Source organism: Protopterus annectens, chromosome 10.part0, assembly GCF_019279795.1.
Source record: "Protopterus annectens isolate FY-2018-M chromosome 10.part0, PAN1.0, whole genome shotgun sequence".
Taxonomy (NCBI): Eukaryota; Metazoa; Chordata; order Ceratodontiformes; family Protopteridae; genus Protopterus; species Protopterus annectens.
The window spans coordinates 1,436,916,914-1,436,929,024 of NC_056744.1; the positions used below are offsets into that span (position 1 = coordinate 1,436,916,914).

General features: G+C 44.5%; 1 protein-coding gene across 3 annotated transcripts in view; it reads right to left on the reverse strand.

The window, feature by feature from the left end:
- The window catches only part of GPSM2 (G protein signaling modulator 2), a 1,691,855-nt gene that overhangs the window by 419,448 nt on the left and 1,260,296 nt on the right, over positions 1-12,111 (reverse strand). For all 3 annotated transcript variants that reach the window (XM_044086064.1, XM_044086062.1, XM_044086063.1), the window contains one exon: positions 11,974-12,111. This exon is cut by the window's right edge and continues 42 nt beyond it. In XM_044086064.1, coding sequence (XP_043941999.1) covers positions 11,974-12,111 — 138 coding nt within the window. The remainder of the gene's footprint in view (positions 1-11,973) is intronic.

The following is a 12,111-nucleotide window of genomic DNA, read 5'->3' on the forward strand; positions in this document are numbered from 1 at the left end:
TGTTGTCATTTTCATTCATTCCACAACATGTGGGACAGAGTCCCCAGCTACAACTGAGGGTGACCTGCATGGAAGGTATTCCAGAGCACTGCAGAGCCAAAAGTAGCCCTATTCCTGGAGATAATGTCTAGTTTACAAAGTTTAAAAAAGGTATGAGAATTTGACCAACAGGCAGCTGCACAAATGTCATCAATTGGCATTCTTGAGTAAAAGGCTTGAGATGTCACCATGAATCTCATAGAATGAGTTTTGATATGTCCAGACAAAGGAATACCTTTCGAAGAATAAATAAAGGAAATGCGATCTCGTAGCCATTTAGCCGGTGTGGGTTTGGCAACTGCTGCCCATTTTCTAACATATGAGAAAGATATGAACAGTTGACCAGATTTCCTGAAAGATTTTGTCTTGTCCAGATAAAACTGCCTATGAACATCAAGGAGATGTAGAGTGTATTCTCCCTTGTTTTAAAAATTGGGTAAGAAAACCGGTAGGTTAATAGACTGATACTGTTTTCTGTAGCAACTTTAGGTAAAAAAGATGGATTGGTCAGCAAAGATACTTTGTCTATACAGAAAGTTAAATGAGGAGGTTTAGAAGAGAGGACTTACAGTTCAGAAATTCTTTTTGCTGAAGTAATAGCTACTAAAAAAGCTGTTTTCTAAACTTCAAATTTATCTTAGCTTCAGGTCCAAAAGGGGGAAGAACTAATGCCTATAAAATCAAAGCTAGGTCCCAAGCAGGATTTGGATCTTTGGGGGACGAAGTAAAAAGGTACCTCTGAGAAAAGCCTTGCATAGTTTTGACAAAGCTAGAGAGGAAGGGTTCTCTCCAATATGAAAATCTGAAATAGCCGTCAAATGAACATTTACACTGGAATAGCTGGCAGAGGAAAGACAGGAAATCCAATACTAATGTGATAGGAGCTGTAAAGAGATCTATTAGCTTTTGTTGAGCCCAGATGGAGAATCTTTTCCATTTACTCTTATAGACTTTTCTGGTAGATATTTTGTGGGAAGAAATCAAAATCTTTTGGAATGGTGATGAAAGCATGGATTTCTAGCTATCATTGGAACTGGAGAAACCATGCAGTCAATTTTAGGCCCTGAAGATCCAGGTGAGCCAGTCCTGAGGGATGGGACAATAGATCTGGAAGTGGTTCTAGTGTCCAAGAAGGGCAAATTAGGTGAGCCCAAAGGAAGGAAAAAGTACAGTTTTGTACCTACCATAAAATGTAGATGTTCGAGTGTTGACACTGCTGCAGTCATCACACTTGGGTTATCCTGCCGTCAGGCGGTCCCGCAGTCGGCCGGAATCCCAAAGTCTTGGTCCGGTGTCAGTTGTCGTCGCTTCTTTCCTGACGTCAGTGCGACAGGGGTATAAAAGAGGCAGCCGACGCCATTTTCTTCAGTTTTTCTTGCCCCAGATGTCAGGTGCCCCTAAATAGGAAGGTAATACAAAATCCTATGCAAACATACATTAGTAGGAAAACAATAGTACTAGCTGTAAGAAAATACACCATATAGAAATACATCAAATTGATTGGATGTACATGGAGTTATAAATAAAACTCTGGTATGTAGAGGGGATGGTGGGTGGGTAGCCTGGACTGCAGCAGTGTCAACACTCGAACATCTACATTTATGGTAGGTACAAAACTGTACTATGTTCATCGTTTTACACTGCTGCAGTCATCACACTTGGGTTGAATCCCAAAGCTATGGATGGGTGGCTGGTACTAAACTGGGTTAGGTGAAGTTAGGATGCCCTGCAGAACTGCAGTGGCAAAACCAGCTCTGTTTTTTGAGTATAATGGAAGGTGGTAGTGCTTGGTAAAGGTGTGCACTGAACTCCAAGTAGCTGCCTCCAAAATGTCCTTGGTTGGAACCCCCCCTGAGGAAGGCTGCTGAGGTTGCTGTAGCCCTGGTAGAATGGGACCTAATATTAACAGGTACTGTTTTCCCATGGTGTGTGTAGCAAAAGCGGATACAATGTGCTATCCATTTGGAGATGGTCTGTTTTGAAATAGCCTTTCCTTGTGAACCTGCAGCATAGGATACAAAGAGTTGGTCAGTTTTTCTGAAGGTCTTTGTCTTACCAAATAGAAACGTAGCTGTCTATGAACGTCCAAAGAGTGAAGGAGTCTTTCTCCTTTATTCTGGGGGTTTGGCTAAAAGGTGGGTAAATGAATGGTCTGATTCAGGGCCACACTGGATACTACCCCTTTGGCATAAAGGTAGGGTTAGTTCGTAAAGAGAGACTGTCCTGATGAAAAATGATGAAGGGTTCCACTGCCATAAGGGCCTGTAGTTCTGAGACCCTGCGTGCTGAGGTGATAGCCAGCAGCAGGGCTGTTTTCCAAGACAAGTACTGTAGTTCTGCTGAGAAGGCTGGCTCAAAAGGAGGCAGTGTTAATTTTTCTAAAACAAAGTCGAGGTCCCAAGCTGGAGTTGGGGGTTTTCTGGGGGTCTTATATTCTTAACCCCTCTAAGGAACTGCCTTAGTAAAGGATGTGAGAATATGGGAGGATCCGTATTATATTGAGCTGAAATGGCTGAAGCATGGATCTTAACGGATGAGAAAGAAAGGCCTTTGTGTAACATCTCAATTAAGTATTGCAGTATCTGAGGAATGTTTGGTTTCCAAGGATTTTGGCCTTTAGCCTGGTTCCATGCACAAAATCTTTTCCATTTGTCTGAGTATGTTTTTCTGGTGCTGGGCCTCCTGGCCTCCAAAATGACATTCAGGACATCCTTTGAGAGAAGTGTTGATTGATAATTCAAGGTATTCTCCATGCAGCCAAATTTAAAGTCCTGAGCTGACCGTGAAGGATCTGAGAGTTTTGCTGAGTCAGCAAGTATGGAAACTGAGGTAAAATCCATGGAGGGCTGTGAGCCATGTTCCTTAGTAATGGGTACCAGTGCTGGCGTGGCCAGTCCGGAGCAATGAGGATCATTTGTGGTCTCTCTGATCTGACTTTCAGTAACACCTTGGCCAACAGAGGTAGTGGAGGGAAGCCATAGACTGTCATTGTTCTCCAACTGAATGATAGGGCGTCCACTTTCCAGGCTAGTGGATGATACGTCCTTGTGCAAAATTTTTGTAGTTGGTAATTGTAGGGGGAGGCAAATAGATCTATGTCTGGGCATCCCCAACTTTGAGTTATCATTGTAAATACTTGTGGGTCTAGCCTCCACTCGTGAGGATCTGCAATGTTTCTGCTTAGTTCGTCTGCCAATATGTTTTCCTTTCCTGGCAGAAATTGTGCTTGCAGTTGTACTTGGTAAGTCAATGCTGTGTTCCACAAGGTCATTGCCTGTCTGCATAAGGGGTAGGAGTGTGTTCCTCCCTGTTTGTTTATGTTCCACATAACTGTGGTGTTGTCTGTCTTTATTAGTAGTTGTCGTGGATGCAAGAGTTCCTTGAAAGCTGTCAGTGCATTTTGCACAGCTAACATCTCCTTTTGGTTGATGTGCAGATGCATTTGATTTGCAGACCATTTGCCCTGTATGCACTGTCCTGCCATGTGTGCTCCCCAGGCATAGTCTGAAGAATCTGTTGTTATTGTCTGGTTTGCTGGAGGTAAGACAAAAGGGAGACCCTTGTTTCGGTGACATGCTTGAGCCCACCATAGGAACTCTTTTTGAAGGCAGGGAATGAGAGGTATACTTGTTTCCAGACTGTGACTGTGTTGAGTCCATACACTTTTCAGGCACCATTGTAATTTCCTCATATGTAGCTTTGCATATGGAATTAGTTGAATGCAGGATGCCATGAACCCCAGTGCCTGCAGGATTTTCCTTGCAGTGAGCTGGGTAAAAGTTGCCAACTTTTTGAAGTATTGAGTCAGTTGTTTTTGTTTGCCTGGCGTGAGATAAGCCATCTGGGCCGTTGTATTTAAGCTAGCACCCAGGAATATAATCTCTTGTGTGGGCACTAGCTTTGATTTCTTTTCGTTTACTGTGTACCCCAGGCAACTTAGTAGTTTTGTTACAAACGCCAGATGCTTTAAAAGAATGTCCTCGTTGTCCGCTTGAATAAGGCAGTCGTCCAGATATGGGTAAATTTGGACTCCTCTTTGCAGTATGCAATTACTGATGCCAGGCATTTCATGAATACTCTGGGCGCAGTAGATAAGCCAAAGGGCAGTGCAGAGAATTGATAATTCGTTGTACCTGCCAGAAATCGGAGGTATCTTCTGCAATTTTGTCTGATTGGGACATGCAGGTATGCCTCCTTGAGGTCCAACGTTACCAGCCAAGACTCCAAGGGAAGAAGCTGCTGAAGTGTGAGCATTTTGAATTTGGGTACCTCCAGGTATGTGTTTAGAATTGAGAGGTCTAAAATGGGTCTCCAGGCTTTGTCTTTTCTTGGTACTAGAAATAGTCTTGAGTAAAAACCTTGACCTTGCTCCTTTGTAGGTACCTTCTGAATTGCTTTCATGTCCATGAGAGCTGTAATTTGTCTTTGTGCCTCTGCCCATTGGTTTGGTGGCAGGTTTGGCATTCCTCTCATCCTTGGTAAAGTGTGAAAGTGGAATCTGTAGCCTTGGGTAATAATATCTAGAACCCATTTGTCCTTTGTTATGATGCGCCAATTCTGTGGAAAAAGAGCCGGTTTCCCTCCCAAAGGTGCTGCCAGGGCATTTTTTGCTTGGCAGACGTAGAGGGAAGTCATTGAGTTTGTTTTCTGAAGGGTTGAGATCTTTCGTCTAAACCTCTCTGAGTTGTTGCAGGCCATTGTCTAGGCCTGAAAGAACCTTGTGGCTGACCTCTGCCTCTTGGGCGTCTGTGCTTACCCCTTTGAGGTCTGTCTGATGCAGGAAAGGACCAGTTTTTTGATGGCCAATTTCTGCTGAAACGAGGAGGTTGTACCTGTAAAAAATCTTTGACTGTCTGCATAGATTTTGCCTTTTCTTCCATTTTCTTTAAATCTTCCTCTGCTTTAACACCAAATAACACATCTTTCTGCAATGGAGCATCCAATAACTTTGCTTTAACATGTTCTGGCAAAGCTTGCTCTTTTAGCCAAGCATGTCTACGTATTACAGACCCTGTGACAGCTGCTCTACATGAGGCTTCCAATGAATCAAACCACACTGCAAGGTATGCTTTCCCACCTGTTCCGCTGCATGCAACAAATCCTGCATCTCTTTGTAGTCAGGTTGATCTGTATGAGTGATCATTTTCTGTTTTAACTGAGTAATCAAATACTGCTGGTATTTTAGCATGTGGAATTGGCAATTTAAAGCCTTCATAGCTAAAGTGGCAGACGTATACACTTTCTTCCCCCACTAGTGCTCTGGAATCTCTTTCAGAAGGTAGTGGCTTCTTAGCAGTAGAGGCCTTAACCCCTTTGGGTCCCTGGGAGATGGTTTCGGGATCTGCAACAGGGCTTTTATATAAAAATTTATGAGAGTCAGGAACTCGGTAATACCGGTCTGGTTTAGCTGGTGCAGGAGGTAGAGAGTCTGGATTAAGACTGGATTCGGTGAAAACATCATCCAAAATGTCTAAAACTGGAGAAAATGCAAGGGGTCTGTGCTGTGGCAGAAGAAGAAACTCACGGAGTCTTTTCTTTGAGTCAGAATAATCCTGGCCTTCCCAGTGGAAGTGTTCCCTCATGGTGTGTACAGTTTCCCCAAAAGAGTAGTATTCAGGGGGGGATGCTGAGGGAATGGATTCTTCAGCATCAGAGTCTTCATAAGGAGGAAATGAATAATCCTGGTCCTCTGAGAAAGCTGAGGAAATGGATGCTTGGTCAGAGGAAGGGTAATCTTCCTCCAATCTAGGCCTTTTGTCAGGAGGGGGGATGGGAACCCCTGATAACAGTAATCAAATCCTCAGCCATCTTAAACATCTGTTTCTTAGGCATGGGGCCTGTGCAGGGGTCTGTGGACCCGGTTACCTAACTTTTAAGGGAACTTTAAGTTTAGCATAGGACTTAAAAGTGAGAGTTGTCGGTCTGAAGACACCTTCAGAGGCCGAAGGCCTGTTCACAACATCCGGATCACCATCAGGGTTGGTGTCCGTTGGGCCTAATGGATCCGGCTCCTGAGGCCCAGTTATCTCGGTCTGGGAGGCCGTCTGTTTTTCTAAATCAGCGGTAGTCAGGGGCTGCGTAGGCGCCTCGCTGAAAACCGGAGAACCGGCGACAGGCCTTGCTGAGGCCTCGGCATCTGGTCTGGGCCTTGGTTGCCTATCCTTGTCCTTGTGTGTTTTTAAGCATTCCGGATGTCAGTTGTTCCGACGGCATGCTGTAATTAAATTTTCTTCCCAAATAATGTCAGGTGAAATCTGCCTGACGTTTAATTGTACTTTTGTTAAACCTAGCACAAAACCGACAACCAGTGACGTCCTGATCTGGGCCTAGGCAAGGAATACAATAAGAATGAAAATCCTTATGAGGTATTTGCTTCCCACAAGAAATGCAATTATTAACTTTGTCTGACATCTGTCTGAGGCAAGAAAAGTTTCCCCAACGGGGTACTTAGTTTTAGAGAGGACCGGTCTGAAATTCGATTCGAAAATCTCAGGAGTTGGCCGACCGGCACTTGCAAACTGCTTCTGCTTCGGGCATCGTGCGGCAAGAAAGATGGAAGAAAATGGCGTCGGCTGCCTCTTTTATACCCCTGTTGCACTGACGTCAGGGAAAAAGTGATGACAACCGATGCCGGACCAAGACTTTGGGATTCTGGCCGACTGCGGGACCATCTGACGGCAGGATAACCCAAGTGTGATGACTGCAGCAGCATAACACGATGAACATCCAGACTTGGTGAGGCCAAAAGAAAGCAATGAGAATTACTTTGCTTTTCAACCAGTGTGCTTTCTGAAGAAATTTGGGACTCAGGGATAAAGAAAGGAATGCATAAAGTAGACCGGAAGCCAAGCATGGACTACAGCATCTCTTGGTGACTGTCCCTGAATCGAGGCAAAGAAGCTGCTGCATTTGTCAATGGGGGGGGGATGCAAAGAGATCGCAGCAAGGCTGACCTCATATAAGGAAGACCAAGTTTACCACTGACTTGAGACCACTCGTGAGGCATCAGTAAAACTCTGTTGAGCCTGTCTGCTAGGATGCTGTATTTGCCCAGAATGTACATTACAGTTACAAATTGGTTGGTAGATATCCACTGCCACACACTCGTTAGTTCTTGACACAGTGGGATCCTTATCTGGTTCCTCCTTGATTGTTGATATACCACTACGAACATATTGTACATCTGGATTGCAAAAGTCCCTAGAAGGAGAAAGCTGTGTAGTGCTTGTAATGTTAGAATGACCACTCTCATCGCTAGGATACTGATATGCAAGTTGGTCTCCTGAAAAGTCCACGTGTCTTCAACCACTCATCCCAGAAAATGCCCCCCACCCCATCTTGGAGGTAATCCATTATCAGTGTGGTGTTTGGCGGGAGAAGAACAAAGGAGCATCCTTGGTTGACTTCTGGGGAATGAAGTCACGAAAGGAGAGAATCTTTGCATACATGTGACAGCTTGATTGGATGGTTCAGTGGGTGATGGTGTATAACGTCCACCGTAGGATTCTAATGTGCAAGCATGCTATAGGTAATAGTTATCATGGCAGCCATAGAGTCTAACGCCCAGAGTACTGATTTTGCTGGAGGGTCTGGAACTGCAAGGATCTGTGAGATATGCATCCTCAGGGTTGAATCTCTGTCTGGAAGTAGGTAGGCCATAGTTTTGGTTGTGTCCAAACATGCTGCAATGAAGTCTATCAGTTGAACAGGTAGTAACTGTGATTTTTGCACACTGACTGTTATGTCGAGAGCAGAGATAGTTGCAACATGTAGCCCCTAACTTGGACGTGTAGATGCCTGGTCAAAGCGGTTAGGAGCCAGTCGTTCAGATAAGGAAACACACGTAATCCCCCCAAGTCTGAGATGAGCTGCAACTACTGACATGCGTTTGGTGAACACCCTGGGAGCTGTGGTGAAACCAAATGGGAGTACTAAGAATTGGTAATGACTGGCTCCCAGCCTGAAGCGAAGATAGCGTCTGCAGCGCATGTCTATTTTGATATGGTAGTACGCATCCTTCAGGTCTATCTAGCACATCCAGTCCTCCATCTTCAGAAGAGGTAGGATGGAATGGATCAGGACCATCCCGAATTTCGAGTTCTTCACTGATTTGTTCAGAGATGTTAGATCCAAAATTGGCCTTAGATGCCCTGTCCTCTTTGGTACTAAAAAGAACCATGAGTAGTTGCCTGATCCGACTTGGTCAGGAGGGACCTCCTGGATGAATTTTTTTTTGAGCAGCTTTGAAATTTCTACAGCTGTTGCCATCCTCTGAATGGGTGGCACATCGGGGAGTTAAGTCTTTGGTTTGAGGTGATTTAAAAAGGGAGTGGAGTATCCTCCGGATACGATCTTTTGCACACATCGGTCATTTGTGATCGCTATCTAGGCTTCTAGGTACAAAGATACGCACCTCTCGACTGCCTCCAGAAAATGGTAGTCGGGCAACCTTTCAGAGGTGCTGAAAGGGTCTGTCTGAAAAGGAATTTCGACACACTTGCTTTTGCGGACCCACCCCCTGCCCCGGGAACAACATCTACCACTATAAATGTTTCCCCCTCTGCCCCTGGGTAGGAAGTCTCCCTGAGATTCCTGAAAAGGACCCTGAGACTTCCTGAACCACATTTTTTTTCTAACACCCTGATTTCAGGAGAAGGATCTTTGTGGTATAGAAAAACGGATTACGGTGGTTGACAAGATCTTTCCATCTTTCTCACTTCAGGAGAGCGTCTCTGATTGTGGGGCCAAACAATTACGAACCATCAAAGGGTGTATTGAAAAATTACAACTTGAATGGTTCTAAAAAGTCGCACAACCACATCCAGGCATGGCACCTAAGGGCAATGTTGGAAATGGCGACCCTTGAAGTTGCCTTCAACAGGGTGGGAAATTAATCTCATGGATAACTTGGATATCGACTGAAGAGTGGCCATTCTGGAAGAAAAGGTCTTCTGTTCTTCATCAGGCATACTTAGGGACTGAGTTAGATAGTTCCTTGATTAAGTCCCTCTGGAGCCCAGTAAAGTGAGATAAGTAGTTTAGAGCTCACAAGCCACTTAGCTGAAGCGTAAACCTTCTTTCCAAATCTGTCCAAAGCCCTAGACTCCATTAGGGGAATGGACAGTGGAACATTCTGAGCCAGTTCCTTTTTGGTGGCTGCTGCAACAACCATGGCATCTACTAAATCCCTTTGGTCCAGTGCAATCTGTCAATAGGGGAACTGAGTATCTTATCTACCCCTTTGGGTATGGGATCTAAAGTGTCTGGCTCCTTACATGCTCTGGTAGATGCCAAGTCGAAGTGGATCCGCAGGAGGGGGGACACCCAGAATGAAGATGGGCTGGTGCTGAAAGCCTCCAAAAGCACTGCTTCTCTGGTTTAGGGTTTTGGGAGGACCATCCACCTTTTTGATGGAGGATCTCCAAGATGTCTGCAAAGGGCACATTGTCAGGTGGAGATCTAAGGGACCCTCCCCTTCCTCGAAGTCAGTGTCAGTAGTGACTGATTTTTGAGTGAAATTCAAATGTCTCCTTTCACACTTCGTTTTCCAAGTGACCTACCTTTTGGGATGCTCTAGGGAGGTATCGGAAGAAATCTGGGATTCTATCATTGGAAAAAGATGAAGGCTTTCCAGTACCGGCTGTCCAAGTGGTAGACATGAGATCTCAGTCACAGATTCCATGGAGGAAGGGATCAAATTTCACAGTGGGAAAACTGGGAGTCCCCTAGGGTGGATGAGGACCCTCTCCACCACCTCAAAGGTAAATGGATTATTAGGACCTGAGAATCATCCTTCCGGAGCCTAAGCGGTCAGATCAGAATTCTCCAGAGCCCCAACAATCCTGCACTCCGAAGGGGTAGTCGGCATTGAGCTGTTGAATGCAGAGGCTCCAAAGGGAAGCAACAGCTTCGAAAACTTCAGAGTCGAAGTAAGCCTCCCCAGAGTCTATGCCTAAGCTTAAGCTATGAGATGCACTGGGCCCCACAACTGCCAGAGCAGAGCTCGTCAGGGAGGTGGCCAGATTCAAAGTAATTACTACTACCAGATCCAACATCTCAGTTGGCAGGGCCACCAGATCCAATGACTTTGAAGCAGGAGGTCAGATTGCAGAAGGAGCTACAGGACAGAAGGGAGAATGCCTGTTCATGGATCAGGAAGGGGCAGAAGTTGGCAAAACCCCCATCTGGATCTGTCTCTTGAGAAACTGTCTCATCAGTCAATCCATCTCACGCATGGACAAGCTCCAGGAAGACCTGACAGAAGAGGAAGCCGACGGTGGCCTAGACACTCTTTTGGCAGAGGCCTCCTTGACAGGAGACCTCTCTGCCAACACACCTGGCTCAGAAGTGACAGGGGAGTAGGGGGAGCCCAAGGAGAAGAGACCGGGACTGTCAGATCTGAAGGTCTGGGATCTGAAGTTTTTGCAGCCTTTTTGGCGGCTTGGCGAAATCTCTCTTCGGGGAACATTTTCTACATTCCCTGGCCTCCTTATGTTTCTTGACTGGGGTTTGAGCCCCTGAAGTGGAAGGCACAGGAGGAGGAGGAGAAGGAAGCAATCCCTTTAAAATGACTTGTTCTTATGGTCTGCTAACCCACGTGGATTAAACCCTTCACAAATGTCACAAGAACTGTCCAGGAGCACTGGGCCTAGACTGTAAATGTGCTCTCTGTGGACATTAGATAAAGGAATCTTGTGCCCACAGGAAGTGCATCTTTTAAAACCCAATGGCTTATCAGACTTCTCAGCCATGATAAACCAAAGGAAACATCTACCTACTTAGGAAAGAAAAGAGAGAAAGAAGAAAGAAAGGGCCAGGCAGAAAAAACTGTGGCAAAGTATAGCTAAACCAAAAACTTTTTTTAAATATATAAATTAAGAGCTAAGAGGTAAAAATGGGAGGAGAGGATTGCAAAATAGATTAAAAAATCACAGCTCAAGGCCAACTTAAGTTTCAGCAAAAAACTTTTGAAAAGAGCTCTCAGAGCAGCGAAACCTTGATGCTTTTTGCATGAGCAGAAAATGAGATCTGAGGTAATCCGGGGGAATGAGACATTAAGGGATGGAGAGGAGGAGCTCGAGCTTTGAAACCTAAGCTTGCAAAGTGGCAGAGTCGGATCCTAGTATTGGATCTGTAGGCCATAATTTGAGGAACAAATGAAAATTACATCATCAGATCTGCTGGCAAGTCCCCCTGCTACTGAAACATTCAGGGAAAGGGCATATTCTCCAACCTAATGTAGATATTTAGCACAGCTATTCACCATCTACTTGGTCGACAAATGTTCACCAACAAAAAAAGACGTCAACTTTTATCTCAGTCAGCACTGGGGATCCTGTACATCATACAGACATATGAAAACATGAGCATGCACACATACAAAGATATCATTACAAAAGCCATCATCTTCATATTACAGTCAAAACTACATCAACTGCATTAAACACTAAGGAAGACAAAACACTGCTTTTTGCAGGGGTGCCCCCCCCCCATTAATTTGTATAAGACCGCACAACAGAGAGGAAAAGAAGAACCTTCCAACACCTCATTGTCTCTTGATCTTGAACTAAAAGCATTTATATGCATTCGCAAACTTCACCACCACCAGTCCGTCTCACAAGCACATGCAAAAGCTATTCAAATACAGATATATACACGTAAGAAAAACATTCAGAAACAGCAAACAGACATCAAACAGTGTGACAAAAACAAATGACAGAACAAAAACTTATCTTACAAATGAGTTTAAACAGATATCAGAAACAATATGATCGTATGGGGGTTGGTTAAAACCATATTTTCAATGTTATTTATAAATAGTGCCAGCAACTGTTAACTTATTAAATCAATTGCTGTCATAAGATCTACTCAAAAGATACAGTATGATCCCAAAATTGAAACAGCTGTATTAATATCCACCTAAACAAAACTCACCCTATGAGGAACGTGGACTTTAATATCATTAGAATTGCTTCTATCCTGAAGAACTTTTGTAGAAGTGCTGCTGGTTTTATGCTTTTTGCCTTTCAGTCGATTTACGAAAAGCAACTTTGTTGATGGCTTTCCGATAAG